The sequence below is a fragment of the Brienomyrus brachyistius genome, chromosome 22 (assembly GCF_023856365.1).
Source record: "Brienomyrus brachyistius isolate T26 chromosome 22, BBRACH_0.4, whole genome shotgun sequence".
NCBI lineage: Eukaryota > Metazoa > Chordata > Actinopteri > Osteoglossiformes > Mormyridae > Brienomyrus > Brienomyrus brachyistius.
Genome location: NC_064554.1, coordinates 15,688,604 through 15,710,429, shown reverse-complemented (window position 1 = coordinate 15,710,429; position 21,826 = coordinate 15,688,604). Strand labels below are relative to the sequence as shown.

The window sequence follows — 21,826 nt, the reverse complement described above, 5'->3', positions numbered from 1 at the left end:
TAGAATTTACCAAAAAGAGAGAATGCAACAAGATATAAGACAAATGTAGTGCACAGGCTCGGAGATGCTTCCTCACATCAGCTGCCATTCTGTCGCTGCTTAGCCATTAATGGTCAGAAAGCATCATGCTGAGATTAGCACTTTGCTCTAGGGGAGCTGGAAGCTCGTGGCTTTTTTCCTTATCACTTTATAAATCGAAGGGGATGCTTATCGGGCAGCTCTGTAGGCAGCACTGCAGCCGCCCCCGCTCTGTCTGAGTGTACGAGAACTTTTGCGTGTTCTCCCCAAGTGTGGATTTCCGGTAGGTTCTTCACTTTCTACCTCCAGTGCAGGAAAAACCTGTGGTTAAGCCAACCGCTGTCTCTAATTTGCCCATTACTGTATGTTGTGCCCTGTGACAAATTAGCATCCTCCTGCCTAGGATTGGCTCTAGGCTCAACACAGCCCTGTCCTGGCCAGCGGTATCAGGAGATGTATGTAGGTGATAATGGGGCTTACAGTAGAACATGCGCTACATAAGTGACCCTGCTTAAACCTTTGAGCGTGTGGAGGGGGAAAAAATAACAGTGTCTCTAACCTTTACGCTTTTCAAGATGTCTGCTATTAAGAAGGCACAGACAGTTACCGTTAGCTGTAAAAAGCTTCATTGCTTTAGAAATTTAGCTCATGGGAGTTTTACTTGCACAAAAAAATGTTCTGAGGGCAGAATGAAAAATGATTGGTTGAGAGAGATAACCAATCAGATTGTAGAGTAGCTGGGTCTAAGCAAGTAGAGGAGGTGAGATCAAGAGATCTGGTTGCTTGGACCCACCTCATCTGCAATCTGATTGGTTATCTCTCTGAACCAATCATTTTTCATTCTGCCCTCAGAACATTTTTGTGTAAGTAAAACGTCCATGAACAAGCATTTACTCATATAGGCTGCTTCTAATCCAGGGGACTCAGTTGCTCTTTAACTCCATTGCCACCAGGGGCTATAATACCGACCATCCCCTGGATTCCTTCTGGATATGGGCTGCCTTTAGGAACAATGCTCTATGAGTCCTTTCTGGAGCAGGCAGATCTGCCACCCGGGAAATGCATCGTTTGGCTTCGGCATCTCCGTGCCGACAAGGATGAGATGAAAAATGTTCACCGCCGCAGCAGTTGGAAATCTTGGAAGCGGCGTGAGTGTGGGGGATGGACCACCCGGGATGTCATAATGGACACGAGGATCTTGTCTCTGAAATCAGACAGTGACATAATATATTTATTCATATATACATTATTCATGTATCATGTATGCAGTAAAGTACCATGGCTATACCAAGTATGGAGGTGTTTTCTATCAAGGTAAACTCTGAGCATGTTTATTCAATTGCTTCCTACACAAGTTATTAAACAAGTGAAACCAAGTCGTCAAGCTGATTTCAACACTGATTTTTTTGTAAAGAATGACTGACTTGCAATCTGCATTCGCAATCAGTTGTATTTCTTTAGTTTGTCTTTTAACGTTTCAGGAGGTGGGATGGTGGCTCAGGCAGTAGCGATTTTGCCTCACACTTCCAGGGTTGGGTTTGTGAGTATTCTGTGTGTGTGTGTGTGTGTGTGTGGAGTTTGCGTGTTCACTCTGTGGCATTTGGGTTTCCTCTCACATGCCAGAGAAATGCTAATTGGCTTCTCTGAATTGCCCATAGCGTATGAATGTGCCCTCTGATGCACTGGCATCCTACCCAGCATATACCCAACATATACCCAACATATATACCCAGCACATACCCAGCATACACCCAGCATATACCCAACATATACCCAGCACATATCCAGCATACACCCAGCATATACCCAACATATACCCAACATATACCCAGCACATATCCAGCATACACCCAGCACATACCCAGCATACACCCAGCACATACCCAGCGTACACCCAGCATATACGCAGCATATACCCAGCATACACCCAGCATATACCCAGCATACACCCAGAATATACCCAGCGTACACCCAGCATAAACCCAGCATACACCCAGCATACTCCCAGCATAAACCCAGCATATACCCAGCATACACTGTACCCAGCATACACCCATGCCCTGTGCTGCTTGGGATGGACTCCAAACCCCCCTAATTATCATCATCGTCATCATCATCATAATCACCATCATTATTATTATTATTATTATTATTGTTATTGTTGCTATTGTTGTTGCTGCTGTATGTCAAAACTCCATGTAGGCTCCTTCTTCTACTAACCTAGCTATAGGGCTTCATCCTGTCGGCGATGCCTCTGAAGCCACTGCCTTCGGTGTGGGAGGCTGGAGCCCCGGGCTCGGCGGGGGCTGCTCCAGCAGATTTACCCCCCGTCAGTTGCTGGAAATAAGGCAAAGAGGTGAGGTCGGTGGCGTGTTTCCCCGTGGGTGCAATTCATCATGGCAGCTGTGGAAGGCTTGATGTAAGACAGGGTTGTCAAGCTCCAGTCCTGGGGGGGCGGGAGGCCTGCACAGCTTTGGGTTTGCCCTCATTTAACACACCTGATTCAACTCCTTGTGCTAATTACCACACAGCTCTTGAGCTGAATCATTTATGGTGGAACAGGGAAAGAGCTAAATTACATGGGGCTCCGGCCCCCCAGGACTGCAGTTTGACACCCATGATGTAAGACCAACATGAGGGTGCATGGTGTCTCCTCACAGGAAGGGGGTAGCAAAGTGACCCTAGCACATGCTCCAAGAAGCCCCTGTCTATATAAGGGGCTGCTGGGGGACTTTGGGATTATCCTTCCATGTCCTTTTAAGTTCACTGAAGCTGTCCTGTGGGCGACTCATTGAATCAGTGCAGGCTACTAATAGCTCGCAGTCAATGCGTTGGCAACCAATGGTCTGCAGGTACTGCTGTTTGGGTTGCCTTCTACATGGGGGACCAGGGTTTGAGTCTTGCCACAGGCTCCCCCTGGTGGAGGAACTACATTAACAATCCATCGTACTTCAGATACCAGGAAATTAAAGGTTTGACCTAATACAAGAAGGCACTGCCCTCTACTGCAGATAGGATGGATGTTGTAGAAGTAAGTTCTTTATCACTCTCCAGATGCTAAAATGGGATTTGGCCTGTGTGTCAGCTGGCTTTATTGATGACATCTACAGGAATTCCTCTGTTAGAGAGACCCATTTAATTATTTGTGTATTTTTTGAAGCCCTTGAGAGATTAGTGTATTTTTTAAACTAATGGAATTCTCAAAAGAGGGATGTCACCATTTATTCCAAGAGCTAAGTTTCTTCCTTTTCCAGGGTCATGAGCCTGGTTTCTACAATCCCAATCAGGACAGCCTCAATTCCAAACAGGACAGCCACAATCCTTATCAGGACACCCATAATCCCGATCAGGACACCCAACATCCCGATCAGGACAGCATCAATCCCAAACAGGACAGCCACAATCCCGATCAGGACACGAACAGTCCTGATCAGGACAGCCACAATCCCGATCAGGACACCCGTAATCCCAATTGTGACAGCCTCAATCCCGATCAGGACACCCATAATCCCGATTGTGACAGCCTCAATCCCGATCAGGACACGAACAATCCCGATCAGGACAGCCACAATCTCATGTTCCCTGAAATCTCTTTCGATGATGCAATGATCTTGTTTGTATTTGAGAAGCTATTCCACTCTCACGCAAAAAAATAAAAATCTCAGTGTAATGCTACAGAGAAGGCAGTAGGGTTTACCACTTCCACTGTGGCAAGTACAGGATATTAACAAAATGAATTACAGCCCTGGGGGCTATTTCAGTTGTCAAAGGCCCCCCTGCGACAGTTTAAGTTGTGGCCCCAGGGGAGGAGCAGGGAGGGGTGGTTACGACCCGGAGGGGGTTGTTTTAAGGCCCCTTTTTTTGCAGAGGCCCCTGGGCTGCAGCCTGTACATTAACACCCCCTAATCAAATAATCTTTTCCCATCATTCTTTGAAACTTTCTTACCTGCCAATGAGAAGCTGTGTACTTCAGGTAGCACTTTATGAGTGATTTTAACACCAGCTCCTTGCTCTAGTCATGTATACTGTGTAATTTGGTCTCACCTGATGTGGATTGCATTACCACCACACAGTGCAGTGACAGAGCTACAGGGTACTTTATAGTATTTGTAACCCAAACTCATAGATCAGCTCAGAAATAATAAATCAACTTAAAAGTTCAATAGCCTTCAGCTGTGGTATCAGATAGGCTGGGTCTGCTAGGTTTTGATATCCCCAGAAATCACAGGGATCCTTTATGCATCTGAAATCAGAGTTCGCAGCCTAAATTACCTCATAGTCGCATGCAACACTTCCGAATGCTGTTTTGAAAATGCACGATATATATGAACTGCGCCTACATACATTATTTCACGCACACGATTCCTTTTCATACAAATGCCTAAGAGTGAAAGAATAGAGTTAGGAACACTTCTCAACACATGAATGGAATCCTTTTTCGTATTTAAATAGTCGCAACAGAAGCGGAAGAAAGGTGTGCGGATGACAGCGAAGTGCCGCAGGCGGTATTGCAAGAGCCGGGTAGAAGGGTGGAGCGACAGGCGGCGTTTCACGGGCAGAGGCGGCGCCCTGGTGCATTGAAAGAGCTGCAGGTTGACAGCGCAGCTTCTCCCTATCCCCGTCCGGAGACTGCGTGCGGGGGCTGGTGTGGGTGCAGCCAGCGATCGGCAGTGTTATAAAAGCTGCGGTGCTTCGCAAGGCAGGAGCGTGCGAGTATTTCTGCAGCCGCCTATTCCGCGCCTGATTTTTTTTTTTTTTTTTTTTTTACGGATTGTGTCCCCCACCACATCGTCCCCTTCCCCCCCTCTCGGATAACTCTTCTCTGATAAGGAAAGTCTGGTGTATGGTTTTGGCTGAAGCTCCCAAGATGTCTCGTACCGACGAGGTCCACCGTATAACGGAGAATGTCTACAAGGTAAAGTCCCTCCCAACAGCGCAGCGAAGCCGTCGGCGGCCGCAGCCTGGTGAATGATTTTCGCAGTGTTTTCGAAATATATAGCGCCTTTTCGGGGTTCTTCAGATTTTTCGGCTCTGCCTATTTGGCCAAATCTGCTCAGATACAAGCGGTTACTATGACTGACCTTTGTCATTACAACAGGTAACCTGTGGACTCCCTTTCCAAATGTAACAAAGCGGAAGAATTTAATGTCTTATTTTTCCCCAGTCGGAGTGATTTAAAAAGAGACACAATGTGTTGGGGGGTGAGGTTACATTTTTTAAATTTATTTTTGCCGTTGGCATGAAAAAATGCTCTCGGCGATTCACAAACTCTGCTCTTACCCGCAATGGAATGTTATTTAAAAGCGAAATCGGTTCGACTCCGGCGCTTTGGCAATCGCCGTCTGTAGCTTTTAGGTATTAATTAGGGATTTGACCAATAGGAAATAATTAAATGCATGTTGTTTAAAATTCGTTATAGCCGAGAGAGCGCCCGGACTTTGAAGTGCGATCGGAAACCTGTGGAGTCGTGACACTGTGTGCAACAGTGCGCAATCTGTCGGTCATCTATGCGCCTGAATGGATGCGGGGAACCGTTTGAACAATGATCGGTCTGTGATCGGGTGGTTTGCAAGCACACTCTTTGGGGCTGTAGTACGATTCTGATTATACTTGAGATCTTAAGACAGACGTGTGGTTTCCAGATAATCGGGAAATTCTGTGTCGCGACAGGCATAGCAAACAACTGCCTTCAGGCTTCCAAGTGTTAACCAGTTTTGCGAAATAGGTAGAGCTATAAAATACTTTACTTTGAGGGTTCAAGCTTACGGTTCGTTGGGTTTTCCAAGTGATTCTGAAGGTCGTGAGCTGGGATTTTTTTATTCTGTTCTTTAAGGGTAAAAGTGTGATATAATTGAGTTAAGTTATAGTGAAAATTCTCTTGTTCTCCTCCCCATCTAGGTGAATATATCAGTTGGCAGATGAACCAGAAATACTAGATGCACACTGTGCCTTTAGCCAGAGAACTTGGCACCTGATCCTTAAAATATTACGGTGCCGTTCGAGTTCCCACAGACGTGCACACGCACATCCCTGTAGACAGAAGTCCGCGGTGTTTCTGACAGGTAGATAATGCGATGCATCCTGTTGTTCGTGGGGAGAGAAAGAGAGAGAATCTGCTAAAGAAAGCGTTGTGACCTGTTATGAAGAAACGAGGGACTGCGATGGATGGGTGTGAGTGATGGAATCTGTCTTTCCCTTACGCTCCCTCCCCCGCCTTATGCCGGCCGCCCCCGCCCACCCACACAGGCGCGGGCACGCGCAGCCTGACATCAGGGTATGGGTCGTAACTCCAGGAGCTGTGAAGCGGTTCCCTCTACTGTACCTTCTTAAGAGATGGTACTAAGAGCCCTGCGCCCCCCCCCCTTCCCCCCCAGCCCCAACCCAGCAGGTGCTGACATTAATAGGGCATTTTGTCTCCGTCTGTGCAGCATATGTGGATAGAATAAAGCATCAGCACAATAATTGCTTTGGGCGCCATTTTGTTGTAGAAGCTTAACTGTGTTTTTTTTTTGTGCTTTTAACGAGAGAGAGAATAAAGCTTAAGGAACAGTGAGAGCAGGATAATTATGACACTGTGAACTGTGTGGCTCCCCCCACTCCCACCCCCGAGCTTGGAGGGTTGATCACCGGGACCACCTGTTCAGTCCAACATGCTCGGCTCTGTGCTGTGAAATGTGCAAACCCTTCACGACAGGAGAGAACCCCCTGCTCCCCCCGCCACCCCCCACCTTTGGCTATTCTTATTTCTCTCCAAGCCAGCTGGTAGAGAGGTGGAGGAGGCGGAAGTGCAGAAAGAGTCAGATCTTTGGTGCGGCTTGGAGCTCCTGCTCATGCTCCATTCCCCGTGCAGTCTCCCTCCCTGCCAGCAGGGGGTGTAGTAGTTTCCTACCTGTAGCTCGCTTGTCCCAATTGCAGGAGGGATTCTGTGGTGTACCTCGTTACAGGGTGCATAGCACAAATTGCTCCTATAAAGTGTCTGGCTATATAAATAGGCTGGTGATGGGTATGAATGTTAGTCATTCTGGATAACACAGCGCCCATTGAGCTAAAAGCAAATGTAGGCCAAGGCGAGGAATATAGGCTCTTGGCAGGGGCTGCGTCTGTTTGACGCCCAACTTATCAAAAGTCCCACCTTGAGAAGGTGATTGTGGGGCATGAAGGGGGGGGGGGGTCCAGCAGTCACCCATAGAGCCACGGGTTCGTTTTATCGTCTTGGCCTCGTCTGCTGATATCGCTGGGCTTAGCCTTTAGACCAAAGTTAAACACGTTTCAGTGGTGTGGAACCATCATGACCTGCTGTGACAAGATTGGTGGGGAGGGGCCATAAGAGGGCCCATAATTTATACAGAGGGGCCAACCTTATTAGCCAATGATATGCTTTGAATCGATGAGTGACAGGGAAGTGGATACTATGGGAACTAATCAGCTTTCAGCTGGTGCCTGCAGCCCCGCCCCTATATTCACCCATGGACTGGAGCTGTCAACTCTATCATTGACAAGAATGATATGGCTGGTACAGCAGGCTGCACAGAAACGTATCATCCAGTGTCAGATTGTTCTAGGTCAGTCTGTTGCTCTGATACGAAGCACAGCTGATGTTCCCACTGGCCTCGGCACAAGGAGAGTCTGAAAGCTGCCCTCCAGCCTGCAACTACGGGTAGAGCTGATTAATGAAGCGCCGCTTAAACCTGAAGCTCTGTGATTGGTTGCTGCTTGTGTTGCAGAAACCTGCGCTAATCTGGAATCATTCACAGGAGCATGGGGGTGTTTAATTATGAGCCTGGGAGGGATCACAGGTTTTGTTGGCATGTCTTTGCCCAGATGGGCCTCCCCCAGAATTCCAGGTATAAAGAAGGCGCTAATTAAAAGCATATCTAAAAGCTACTGGGTGCAATCCCTGGGGGGGTCGAAGTGAAGATCCTCATCTGGAGGGATGTATGTGAGGAGAGGGATGTGGTGAGGCTTATGAATAGGATGGGAAGGTCTGCCTGTGGCCTCAGCCAACTAGAGGTGGGAGTCACAGAAAGGAGGTGTGGTGTTTGCCCCCCCCCCCCCACAAGGTTAAGATGGGGTAGGAGTAGATGATACCTTCCAGGCGGGTGTCTCAGACGCGAATCACAGGCAGAGCAGGGTGCACTCTACACCCAGACTTGCATGGTTAAGGTATTTTGTTAAGCTGAGGGATTATCTTAAACACCCTGCTAGTTGGTTGAACCTTAACCCTAACCTCCCACAGCACTCGCCCTCTGGTGAGGATTACAGGCCTGGGAGAGCCTGGCCCTCGGTCTTCTCCGAGCTGTTTTTCCTTTCGACGCCGCTGATCAGCATAGTCGTCAAAGTTGATATTTTCTTGCGGTGATCCTTCCTTGGCGTGACAGCTGCCTGTCATTCCTTGATTGATATTCCCAGCGAGACCTCCAGCCCTCCGGATCTGCCCCGGACTGAATAAAGCGGTTTTTTTTTTTTTTGGTTTTTTTTTTTGAAGGCTTTGGCAGGCAGGAGCGATACCGTAGATCTGTAGAATCCTCAGTTGGTGATCTGTGAATTTAGACAGTGGCTTTGCAAACGTTCGAGGCCCAGCAAGGCCCGATGGATGCTGTAATCAGTGGTTTGACACACTGGCAGGCAATGTGGCATGGCTCTGTGGTACAGGGAGGTTTGTATGTGTACAGCTTTCGATGCCTTTCAGGACACCATTGCTTTTTTACCAGCACTTGTTCATTATCAAATCATCTTTTTTCACAGGTAGAAGCATGTGTGCATGTGTTTCTGCCCATTTTTGTATACCCTGCCCTAACATTGTCTCAGTAACGGCCTTTTCTCCCTTGCTCACAAAACCCTATTTTAAATTCAACATCAACATTTTCACCTTCATACTGGAAGCCTCGAATTCATCTCCCCGAAAGCTGCTTCTTTGAGTTAAATAGGGCAGTGTGTAGCTCATTGGGTTTGGGTGCTGTGGTTGTGGTCAGAAGGTCACTGGTTTGAAACCCCGGCTCAGCGGAATGATGTCACCTTTGGGGCCCTGAGCTGGGCCCTTAACCCCCCAGTTGTCTGCTAAGCATGGTAACTTGACTTCTGCACTTAAGAGGAAGGTGTGGTCTTAATTTACCCCCCGCCCCCCCCATCCTGAGGTCAGCTTTAGAGGACATGCTCATAGTCCAGTTCCTTAAGGGCGTTGGCGTTGTGGCCATGCAGGACTACTGTGTACTTTCTGGGTGGTGCTCCACCCCAGACTGATACCACGCCAGGCTGTGCTTGTCTCCATGAGAGTTAGCGATCACACAGGCTGCACACCAGTCAGGGCGAGGCTGTTTGATTTATGGATCTGTTTGGCTGCGGTGATTCCACGTTGATGGGAGGGCCACGCATCTCCTCCCCCCCCCCCCCCACCAGGTAGGCTAGCTTTCCACCAGGAGAGGTGGTCAGTGCAGTTTGACGGCCGGCCACGCCCCGCCTGTGGCCTAGCAAGGAATCTCGTTTGCGGCGCGACAGAAAATGAGAGGTCACCGCGCCGCCGTTTGATCTGTGAAAGTTATCCACTCCGCCCCCCCCCCCCCCCCCCCACCTCTTCTGTCAGATCTGAACAGATTTGTTCCTTAGCAACACACACTCAAAGCATTTCTGTCACCTCCGTGAGATCGGGGAGCTGGGCTGGTCTTCTCTGCGTCTGCCTCTAATTCCTGTAATGAAAATAAACCGTCAGGAGTGACATGTTTAAGCAAGTTTCATCTTCCAAGGAAACTCCTGGCATGGCTCGCAGGGTACCTTTATCTATGCTTTTGGCTAAAAAATAAGAACTACAGTTGAGACCTGTGTTTTAGTCTAACCTCAAGGTCACGTGAAAGGAGGTCATCAGCACTCTGTAACTGGACTGTTTCTCGTTTTGGTTATGATTAGAAGATCCAGAGTCTCCAACCAGAATCTTTATGGTCTGGTGGAGCTACAGTCTGAAATATTTGGCTCTTTAAGTCAAACCATTGAGCAAAGCAAAAGATGACATAATGCCTTAGGCTTCGTAATATTGCATATATTACAGTAATAACAATGTGCTTTATTACCTCAGGAGTACATGTACCAATAATACACTTGAATCAGACTATTGTGAATCTACTTTTTTTTTTTTTCCTCCTTACGCCCACTTTCTCTATGTTGTGGGGGTGGAAAGAACCTGTTCCGAGCCCCCCCCCCCCCGCCACACAGAAACACCCACCCCACCTCACCTCCCGTTACAAATTTTCCCAGCGTTTTATTCTCACTTATCTCCATCGCTAAGTGAACGCGGCCGCCCACGAGGAGGACGCCGATGGCCGTGCCCGGCATTCTGGAACGTTCTGAGCCCGTCTCATCCAAAATAAGGCAATTTCAGTCCCCCTCCCTGTAGCCTGCTCAGCCAAAACGTGGTTTGTCAGGAGCCGAATATCAGCCTCAGACATGTTTTTTCTCCACCCCGTCAAATAACACGACTGACGTCTGGTTTTATGATGAGAATTTTGGTTTGGTTCGCACTCTGTCGGTACCTGTCTGAATTTGTTTTTCTTTCGCTTGTTACTCCCCTTCTGTTTTAACCCCGTCGCTGAGGCAACAATTGCTAGACTAAACTAGGAATGTTACGGACACCCTGTGACGTGTTCTGGGTGTGTTTCGTCTTTCATGGAACTTTTCCAAAAGTTATGCCAAAAACATTGTTAGTATGAGTTTAGTGTGGGATGTTCTTGATAAGGTCTACAGTGGTGCCATGAGACTCAGCGGGTTAGGTTGCCATGCCTGTACTCGGAAGGTCATCGGCTCAAATCCTGGGGTTGGTAGAGTGACATCACCGTTGGGTCCTTGAGCAAGGCCCTCCGGGTTCTCTAGGGACTGGTTGACCCTGCTTCCTCAAAAATGTTTAAAGTAGGATGGTATGGAGGCTGCTGTATAAAGGACACTTTCGTTTAGTGGGAGAGGTTGTTCTGCTGCAGTATTGAGACTTTGTCCAAAGTTGAGCCTTGTATAAAGGAGACTTCTGGTGTGGTGTGGTGTGGGCGTCCGCTTCATTAATATGATTTAATGTGGGAGGCCATTGTAGCGAGAGAAGGAGAGATGAGACGGGGAGAAGTCAGTGGGAAGGAGAAGGAGGCACCGACTGAGCGAGGAAGGGTTGAGGAGGAGGCAGGCTGGGAGCGTGTTGGTAGTCGGGGGTGGGGGGGGCATACTGAGTGACAATGCAGAGCTCTGTATCTTCGTGGAAATGGCTCCTAATTACTCCGTGCTGCTCCAGGACTGTAATTACAGCTGGAGAAAGAGTGCGAGGCAAGGAGGCCGGCATGTTTTCTGCATGGATCATGACTGAATCAGAGCCGTGTGTGTGTGTGTGTGTGTGTGTGTGTGTGTGTGTGTGTGGCTCCTCCACTTGCTTACTCTTCAAATTTCACTTCCTTGTGTTTCAAGCCCGCAAGATCTTTGGTGATGCAGGTTTTTTTATTTTTTTTTTTTTTGGACGCACAGCCCTCTCACAATGGATTCTGGGAAACTTTTGGGTGTAATATGGGCATTACACATGTATGTATGTCTGTGTGTGTGTGTGTGTGTGTGTTTGTTCTCTCACACTCGCGAAATAAAAACCTTCAGGTCAGGTGAACTGGTAGCCACTGTTGACATGGAAACCGTTGCTGGTGTCTGTCCGTTTTCTTCCGTATGAATATTGAGAGTAGATTCTTGGATCAATGGCAGAACTGGGGGAACTATCAAGCCCCCGCCGGGTGACAGTTCCCAGAGATTATCTATCGACTCGTTCCCCTCTCATCGACCACCTCCTCCAGGCCGGAGCCAAGACTTGGGGAAACCAAACTAAACATTTCAATGAATGTTGAGCCTTTAAAAGGATGTTTTTTTCCTATAGTTGCTAACTGGAATGTTCTGTGGCTGCCCAGAGGTTTGTGAGATCGGTGGATGTCCGTGAAAAGGTTGTTCCACTAACGGACAAATGAGATCAGGTATTGTAATGTAGATCAGTCTTCGTTAGATGACTCTTGTCTGACCCTCTCATTTCACAATTTGCGGTGTGCCTCAGTCTACCAAAGGCATGCAGGGAGAGGCGGTAGTGGCAGTATTAGTCTTTGGGTGTCATTATACGATGGTGGGTGGGATGGGATTTTGTGTGATAAATAACTAGTTGTTTTGACTTCCATGGTTGTGTCGGCTTGGCCAGTTCCCATTGGGCCGAACACGTCAAGACTTTTGGTCTTCAAATCCCTACTCCAGTCACGTGCTCCCACCCACCCAAGGCTGTGCCGTTTTCCCCTAAGTGAATTCATGAGGTGCTTTTATTGAGTTTGTGGTTTCTCTTCTGCCTGCCTGCATGCTGTTGGTTGGGTCAGGATGTGTAAGCTCTCCTACAGAAATGGTACTTTCATGCTTAACTTGCTCTTTGCTTCCCTAATGTTGGCCTGCCTGCCAGATTTACTCTCACCCTGTTATACTCGGGCTGGTCAGTCGGCCTGGGACGTCCTCTGCACACGCATACCATCGATTTTCCGCTTGTGCTGATCTTTCTGCCCGTCCGTCTATCAGCCATGCAAGCATCATTGGCCCTTATCTACCACATCTGTGTCCCTCAGCGCATCCATGTGTGGGCCAGTTCTTTCCTCATAGGCAAAGCCACCTTTGCATACACCGGCCAATCGACACGGGCTCGCACGACCCATAGCGTAGCGCTTCATGCTAACGTGTCACGCGATGCGGAGCTGCGAGGGAGGATGAGCTACACCCTCCGCCCGTAGCACGTCCCCGGCTCCTCAGGTTTGCACTAAGGTACGGCCCACCCACCCCAATACCACATTCCCACTAAGCTTTGCTGGTTTGTTACAAAAGGGAGTCCTGGTTTATCTCTGACTCTGCTTTGCCTCTGGGGGAGATATCGTGGGGGGGGTTGCTGTTAGGTGGAGCGTGTGTGTGATTATCTGCCTCAGTCTGCCAGCGTTTGTATACAAGAATCCCCACAAGAAAAAGGAGTCCAAAGTTTTCCCCTGTGGTCGATGCCCTCCATAAAATGACATTTTTTCTTTCATATAAATTTCTAAGAAATTAAGCAGCTAAGTCCTGTTTTATAAGCTTTGACCCTTTTTTTTTTGAGTTGGGGTTAGGAGACCATCAGCAGCAGAACACTGAGTCCGTCCCCACAGCGAATACGAAAGAGTATGAAGCAGGTGTACATCTGTGTACGGGGATGGCCGCATGGGGTGAGCGCGGCCCGGCCCGCCCCGGGGCCCCGGCTGCCACGGAAACCAGCAGGCTTAACCAGGGATCATTTAGTCATCGCTGTTTATGTGCAGTTCCACTGGTCACTCGCTGCTAACTTCTGAGTAATTTTAGATTACGACATGGACACACATTGACGCACACACACACACACACACACACACACACACACACACACACACACAAGTCAGCAGCCAATGCCTCTTGGCTTGAGGATCACCTGTGTGATCACACCTCCATTGGATTGGGTGTGTTCAGATAATCGCTGTTTGTTGACACTCCTAAAAGGCCACAGAGGTGTGTGTGTGTGTGTGTGTGTGTGTGTGTGTGTGTGTGTGTGTGTGTGTGTGTGTGTGTGTGTGTGTGTGTGCGTGCGTGCACGTGCAGGCGGGGATGCTTCCGGATGTTTCCACATTTATATCTCTAGAGAACCAGGGCCTTCCTTCTGCTGTGAGGTGACAGGCCTCCTCCCCTGATGTCACCTCTGTGCCTCTCTCTCTCTCTCTCTCTCTCTCTCTCTCTCTCTCTCTCTCTCTCTCTCTCCCTCCCATCCTTTTCCTCGTGGCACGGGCAGGTAGAAGGTAATTGCCACCTACTACCTGTTCTTCAACGCCGACTCCCGGTGGCCGAACAGAGGCGCGGTCGTCGCCAGTCATCAGTGTAATAATTAGGAATGGCATCTTGCCCGTTGCTCTCGTGGGCATTACGTTCTGTTACGGGCTACAGTCTCCATACGGTCACAGCACAGGCCCAGCTGTATTGCTAATGCCTTAGTAAAAAAAAAAAAAACCTTTTGGTGACTTTGCCATCTGCAGGTCAAAGTGCCACAAAGTGCCTGTCCCTTTTCGACCTTTTCCCAACTCTGCAGCAGTTCCGGTCAGTGCTTGTCACCAGCGCTGTGGCTGCTCCGTACAGGAGGGGGGAGCCACCTTGCCTTGCCCCCCCACCACCACCACCACCACCACCCTGGCTCTCTGTCATGGGGATGTTGCCATGATACCGGACGTGGACCTTAACTCACCCCCCCATACTTTCTTTAGCTTGTCCTCATGCGGAGATGGAACACCTTTGTTCCTGACTCATCACTTATCCCTCTGACTTTTCGTTGGCTGAGATTCTATGGGTCTGCGCACGCAGCTGCCACACTTCCAGCAGAGAAAATGATCAAAAGATCGGCTCATCCGGTCACCGAAGCCATTTCGCTACTTCGTAAACGCTTAGCTCGATGCTAAGGGATATACTTCGTTAGTTGCATCGAGTAGATCGGTAAGGTCGTCCCATCCCTCCCTGCACATTGCGTGCGGCGTGTGCTTTGCTTCATCGGAGAGGAATTGCTGACGGTCCTCCTTCCTGAGTTGTACAAGAGAACCTAAATCTTAGCCAGAAGTTTCGTGTGACTTCAGGCCTTCGTTTTCAATTAGCATGGATCATGATGGATGATGGCACTTTAAGGAGACAATGCGATGGGCAGAATTACTCACTGCATTCAAGGATGATGACGAATCGTTCTCCGGCTTGTTCCTGGTTACTATTGGTTATAAGCGTCTCTGCACACTTCCAATCTAACCAGTTTAACCAAATACCCGATTCTGGGATTGTCAGTAATTAAGTCCAGATTACCGGCGGGTGGAGATTTCGCTCAGTGCCACAAGTTGGAAGCCCTTGTCACATACTGATTTAACCTCCATACCTGTTTGTGTGGAGTGATACCTGTTGATACACCCCTCCTACTTTTTGGGAAATATGGTCATTAATATTCTATTGGATCCTGCTAGGGACAATGATTTGGTCTAATCAGAGACCAACAGAGATGCTGGGGTTAACAGGCATAAATCATATAAATGACTCATTATCATCATCCACGTTATTAATAATCATCATTATGGTTATTATGGTTAATAGTAGTAATGATGATGCATCTGTCAACAATAGCAATTTATTATTTTTGCTCCAGGGGTGGCCTGACCCCATTCGTGTGTGTGTGTGTGTGTCTGTCTGTCATGAATATATTACATTGTGGGGACCAAATGCCCCCTCAATGTGATTTAAAAACCTGTAATTTCGATGCTTTTGGGGGGTGTTTTTTTCCTATTCCCTCATGGGGAAATTACATTTTATAGAAATCTGTGATTGCAATAAAAAAAAACTAAGAATAAAAATATTATATTTTGTGTGGTTACTTGTGGTTGAGATTAGGGCTGGGTTGAGGTGTGTGTGTGTGTGTGTGTGTGTGTGTGTGTGTGTGTGTGTGTGTGTCAGGAGAGCAAGATGGGATGTGCAAGGACTGAATTTAGCTGTACCTTGTCAGCTGTATAATAAGAAAGGTGATTTATTCTGTTCTATTATTGTGTGATATCCTCCTCTAGTCATAGGGAGGAAGACATTGCACGTCGTTCCTTGACCAACCCAAACCGAAGCAGCATTCTTGTAGCCGCTCTTTGACATAATAATGATGTTGCAGCATGGACATCTCACTTCTTGCGTGCCGGTGCACAGTCTCATTCTCGTCCCACCTGACCATGCCCTGCCAAATCCGCATCTGCCCCCTGACATGTAATGATCCACTTAGACACGTGATTGTTAAATCTTCCTGGATGGTTTTTTTTTTTTTTGTGCAAGTAAGGTCTTGTATAAGAGCAGGGATAGTTAAGCTCTATATCCCGAAGGGCGTGGTGTCCTTCCTGTTTGTGCGCACCTACCGTTTTTGTGCCTGAGCTTGTCGCCGTATAATCAACCCCGTCCCCGTTGTTCAGCATGCCGAACTCAAGATGTCTGCACCATAATGGTGCCGTAGTAAAAGCGCCGGCCTGCTTTGACGGTGCAGGACCAGGAGGTGAGTAATCTCCTCCTTTATGGCAGCAGGAACAAGACTAGCTCTGAGTGGAGCTATGGGGATATTTGGTATCAAAGAACATGTTGCCTGGATTTGAAGTCCTTGGTTTTTCCCCCCTCCCTGTATATATGTAATACAATATTTCATCCCATTGATCTTTCACTTTGACTGCAGCTGGTTTTTTGGCAATTTTTCTTGGAGGAAGTTCAAGTACAGATATTATAATGTGATCTTATCTGGCATGATATTATGTCCATTCTTTCATATATATATATTTTTTTTCTATATAGAATAGTTTTCTTTGGCTGGTTTTCACAACAACGTTCCTCAGGTTTTAGAGGCCCGCCCTCCAGCCATGTGCCCGCTGTGTTAGGGCTGTGCCTGGACGTGTCCCTACTTCAGACAGCACCCCCAATCCTCCTCAAAATCAGTGCTCGCTCTGTTCCCGCTTTTGTACAGTCCCAGTTTCTCCCTGCTGTGGCAGGCTGCCAAATCACAGGGTAGCGAAGGTGACCCCTGGCATCAGCCAACCAGCGCCCCCGACAGGGCAGGGGCGGGCGGACGGGCAGATCCAAGAATGGCATGTCGTGGCTGTGGTGATTTGCGCGCTTCGTACTACGGTTCTGCTGTCGGGGCTCAGTTCTCCTGGTGACAATTCCTCTTGTTTACCACAGTTGCACACAGACGGGTCAGCTGGAATCTTGTGAGCATTCGCTGGGAAACGGCTATAGGGTTTTGGGGTCATCGAGGTCTGGCTCCAGTCCCGATACGTGAAAGATGCTTGCTGATCGCGATGGTGTGAGGTTTTCATGGGAGGGGCCCTGCAATATTTCTGCTATACGCTTGTCGTCAGTTCTCTCGCAGTCCCTCACTTTTGTGGTACTCGTGACCAGTTGTTGGATGCTCACCCCCCTCTGAGCGCCCTGGTTTCTCCAAGGTACAAATTATGGTCTGTGACGCAATAATCCTCCAAGGATGGCCTCGGATTTCAACTCGTCCCTCTCCCAAATATGAAATGCCGAAAAGGCAGTATAGTGCTGTTCCCCAGCAGTGCATGCTCGTGGTCGCCGAGTCCTGATACGCGAGCGGGTGTTTGCTGCGCGTCTGTGCATGCGTGTGATCTATCCAGAAATACAGGCCACGGTGACAGCTCCTTCTCCTGCTGAAGAACCGTACTATTTTCTATTGCAGACCATCATGGAGCAGTTCAACCCCTGCCTGCGGAACTTCGTTGCCATGGGGAAGAACTACGAGAAGGCCCTCTCCAGTAAGTACACAGATGGCTCACCAGCTCCCTCCGCAACTCCTCTTCTGCTGTCCCGTCACTAACCTCCGGGAGATTTTGGGGCGGGGTTTTCAAATGTTCATCAGGCTACGGGGGGGAATATCAGGCCTTCCGGTGTTGCTGGCCAAACTGCGGAACATCACACGAACATCATTTTTAACTTCTGGATGTTCGTTTCCGCTTTGCACTGATTGCACTCGCCCATTGTGGTGAGGCGGCTGGATGATGTCTGAATATTCAGCCTGCGTTTGCCGTGCAGCTTGTGCAACGGTGGGGAATCCCAGGGGTCCTTCTGGAACGTGATGTCATTTTCTTTGTGTGGTGTTTCCCCCAATTTTATTGCGTACTGGAAGGTCTTGAAGGAAACCTGACTGTGCACCTACTGCTTTTGTGCCTATGTGCCTGCCTCATTTGTCTACCTGTAATCAGAAGGTCACGGGTTCAAATCCCAGGGTCAGCAGAGTGATTTCAACATTGGGCCCTTGTTTAAGGCCCTTATACTCTAATTACTGTCTGACTCTGCTTTCCCAATTAAAAAATGGGTGTTGCTAAAATATCTGAACGTCTCACATTCCTGGTCCTTTATACACACATACGAGTCTGTTATTTGACACTCGAAGCTGGGCAGGTAAATTGTATTGCGCTCACAGGGGTCCAGGGTTTGTAACTCCCATTTATAGACAGCTGGGGCTTGTGTCTGGTTATTTATGGCCGCGAGCCTCATAAGTGGACGATTGCTGGGTAAATTTTATAAGAACTCAGTGTCTGTTCTCAAGCCAGGAAACGTTCACCTGGAATTTCAGTATCATTGTGCCTGTACATCATTTTAGACAAAAGCTTTTGTTAAATGAATGCAACTGTAACGCTTTCTTTGGCTGTTTTGAATGCATTGTCGGAATACCAGTGGGAGGGATTTCAGGAAAGCGAAGCTCAGGGTTATTCAAAAACATGGATGTTTTCCTCACTGTGCTTTTCTGTTATGGGTGGCCACGGTGGGTGATTTGCACCTGTCTGGTTCAGCGGTTTAGATGCCGTTCGTCAGTTTTCGCAATCGTCTTGGCAGTCTTCCGTCTTGAGGATCCTCCCGGATGAGCCACGTGACTGAGTATCCGAGGCTGATCCCTGAAGGAGAATGCTTGAGCATTTAGGAGCGAGGGTCCAGGAGCGCTGGTCACATTCTGGGGGAAACGACGACATTTCTGGTCGTCTCTAGACTGTAGCTACCAACCTCTCAGCTCTTCATCTTCCAAGGGGGGTGTAATCCTCTTTGTGGTCCCACCCCCCGTCGGCTTCATGCTCCAGGAAAGCAAAGCACTCGGGTTATCCAAGGCTAATCCCTTCTACCTCCCTGCTTGGGTCCTCTGACAGGCCTCACTCCTCAGCAGCATCTGGGTCTCTTGCGGTTCACTGGTCCACCTACTTTTGGTCGCCATGGTAAAGTAGGGTAGCACGCTAGCTGTTATCCAACCGCGTCGCAACTAGGAGGGCCCAGAGCATATTTAGCATGTGGCTGTTCTTTTGGCCCCTGCACAAGCACATCCTATAGACATTTTTAGATCTGCCAGATTCTGTTTTGTCAAAGCAAGAACTGAATTTTAATGGTCCTTGAACTCGCTCCATGTGAGGCTGTTTGTATCCTGGCTCTTGCTCAAACAGTTTCCTCTTAATTACGCATTTAGGACAACGGTTTTTAACATCGCAAAAAAAAAAAAGCGCAACTGATTTTTAGATTCGATTAGTGTAAACAATGCATCTGATTAAATACCAGTTGAGGTGATTTTAAGTTGGGAGTTGGAGGAATGGAATGGAAATTGGAAGATACCTGCAGAGAGGCTGAAGATGTTGAGTTGAGGGGGTAATGAAGTGAGGCTGAGAAGGGCCTCGCTTAACAGTACATAGTAATCGTATAACTTTTACAAGTTGGGTGTGACTTATGTAAGCACCATATGAGGTGAGGTTCAGGCAGATTCTTGGGGAGTGAGTAAATGGTTCATTCTGACCTCCAGCCTTTAGTTGATGATAGCTAGTAAGAAAGGACCAGACCCGAATATGGCGAAAAAATTCAAATTATTTCCCAGCACAAAATACATTCATATCAGATTAATTTTATTTCAAAATCATAAAAAGCAATAGACCATCGCAAGGCATGAAAGAAATATTTATCAGTGTCTATATGATCAAAAAAAACCTTGAGTCTGAATAAATTGCATGATGGATCATACTGACTGGTATTTAAAACTTTTTAGTGCACATGGCCATCACAGGTCACGATGACTAGAGCTGGGTGGTGTCTAGCTTCATATTTTTGTTTAGATTTAAAGGGGAGCTGATCTGCCGTTAAATTGCATTCATTTATTTAGTAGATTTATTCTTTTTTTTTATCTAAAGTGACACGCAAATGAGAGACCTGGGCCGGTTACTCTCAAGAGTAATTCGTTTTTAAGGGCCTTGCTCAAAGGCCCAGTGGTGACCAACCCCAGGATTCGAACCTGCGGCCTTCCATTTACAAGCACAGCATGCTGACCTTCTGAGTCGCGCACTGCACCCACACCATCCCTTGACGTGGTTCCTCCGTGCTTGCAGGTGTGACATTTGCCGCCAAGGGCTACTTCGACGCTCTCGTGCGGATGGGAGAGCTGGCCAGCGAGAGTCAAGGCTCCAAGGATCTTGGTGAGTCTCCTGTCCGACTGCCCCCGCCGTTTGTGCCCCCCACTACAGCCCACTCGGAGATCCACCTCTCACCTGTCCAGCGGAGCCGTTTCTTGGGCTTGAATGTGACCCTGAATGTGACCCTGAATGTGAATGCCGCATGTTCAGGCAAACTCACTCATGGGTTGGAGGCCTGTAGCGCTAAAGGTTTTTCATTAAAATCATTTTAAGTGTTTGTCTATCGCCTTTGTCGTCTGTTCAGCTGTTTGCCCCACCCTATAGCAAATTAACCGATTCGGATCAAGAGCCAGAATAACAAGCTTTATCTTAAGCGATGCCAAATCGCTCAAAGGAAGCGATTTCACCTCTGGCTCTGGAATCCTTTCTCGAAATCCTAGTTAGAGGTTTGCTTTGTAGATGTGGGTATGGATGAAAGTTTGGGTACATTTGTATGGCTGGGAGGAAGTTACCACGGGAACCGAAAGGGCAAGAAGTAAAATTTAACAAATCGGGCAGTCAGCAGAATCAGCCTGTTATTTCCGAAGTGCCGTTTTTAAAGAGGAACGTCTCTCGAAATTCAGGGCGACAAATTGGAACAAATCTCCTTAAAAACAAACGCACAGGAAGATATTTCAGTTCCCATTTGTATTGTAAGTATTTGCAGTATAAAAATAATGGATTATGTAAGATGATGTTAATCTGATATGGTGGCTCACCGCCAGGGCATTTATTCCTGATTTGTGGTAATTTCTGTGTATTTTTTCTTAAATATGTTGCTTTATTGTGATGTCCAGAGAAAATATGGGGCCATTTACCCTTTGCCTGCGGCTGTTTCCCATGAATCTTTGGGGCTGTGACAAGTGAGAGTGCAGATAGCTGGAGAAATGCATGCTGGGAGTGTGTGCTAAGATAGACAAATGTGAGTGGTGAACAGGAGGGTAAACCCGACAAACAGGAAGCTGTAGTCAGGGCGAGTCATGTGACCTGGAAGTATCCCACATGCATTCTGGACCAGCAATTCCGGTTTGTCCTAAACCAATCTGCCCTGCTGACTCACAGAGGTGTTTTACAGAGCTGGCTTCGGGGGTGGCTGCTGGCGTGAAGCGATTGTTTATTCTATTGCTTTGTCTTGTTAAATTGAATTCAGTTTGCATTATTGGCAGTTACCACACCCCCTCCCTATTGTATCCCCTTTCTGAAGGTTTCCTATTAATTCCGTAAATATTTCTTAAATCCTGAAAAAATTTAGAGTGCCCCCCCATTTCACATTGTCACTGAGCCCTGAACTGTGCGACATCAGTTCCTGGTGTTGACTGGAAAGTTGTCTAGCTGTAGAGTAATGCCGTTAGACCTCGGGTTGGGGGGGGGCTTGTTTATTGCGCAGGATTCCATGTGCTGACCTCCACACTTCCTGCCACGGGCTCCTTCTACGCTTGGGCTGTTCTCCCTGTTCACTTGGTCTGCTTATAGTCTGACAGAGGGAAAAGCACTTTTATATTTATATATGTTGGTTTGTGAGGGGGAGGTAATGACAGGTCAGCCCGTGTGTGTGGATTATGTTTATATTACATTGTGGGGACCAAATGATTCCCACAAAACCTTTTGTTTTGATGTTGTGGGGACTAATTTTCAGGTTATTTTGTTTGGTTATTTATGGTTAAGATTAGGGCTCGGTAGGGGGTAGGGTCATCATGTTGGGATTAGTGTTTTCCCCATAGAAATGGATGGAGTCCAAAGATTTACAAAACTGTGTGTGTGTGTGTGTGTGGGGGGGGGGGGGCAAACGTCCCTAGTGGTAAACT

The 21,826-nt window shown here is 47.9% G+C and overlaps 1 protein-coding gene and 1 long non-coding RNA gene across 2 annotated transcripts in view; one reads left to right on the top strand and one right to left on the bottom strand.

The window, feature by feature from the left end:
- Positions 1–869: 869 nt before the first annotated feature.
- On the bottom strand, positions 870–5,606 carry LOC125718210 (uncharacterized). The gene is made up of 3 exons (XR_007384801.1): positions 5,100–5,606; positions 2,239–2,355; positions 870–1,222 (listed from the first exon to the last, which is right to left on the bottom strand). It is a non-coding gene; the product is annotated as an uncharacterized LOC125718210 (long non-coding RNA).
- LOC125718209 (brain-specific angiogenesis inhibitor 1-associated protein 2-like) overlaps positions 4,605–21,826 on the top strand; it is a 47,763-nt gene continuing 30,541 nt past the window's right edge. The window contains 3 exon segments of the mRNA XM_048991871.1: positions 4,605–4,933; positions 17,282–17,357; positions 19,959–20,045. Of these exon segments, the coding sequence (XP_048847828.1) occupies positions 4,862–4,933; positions 17,282–17,357; positions 19,959–20,045 (235 nt within the window). The 5' untranslated portion in view covers positions 4,605–4,861.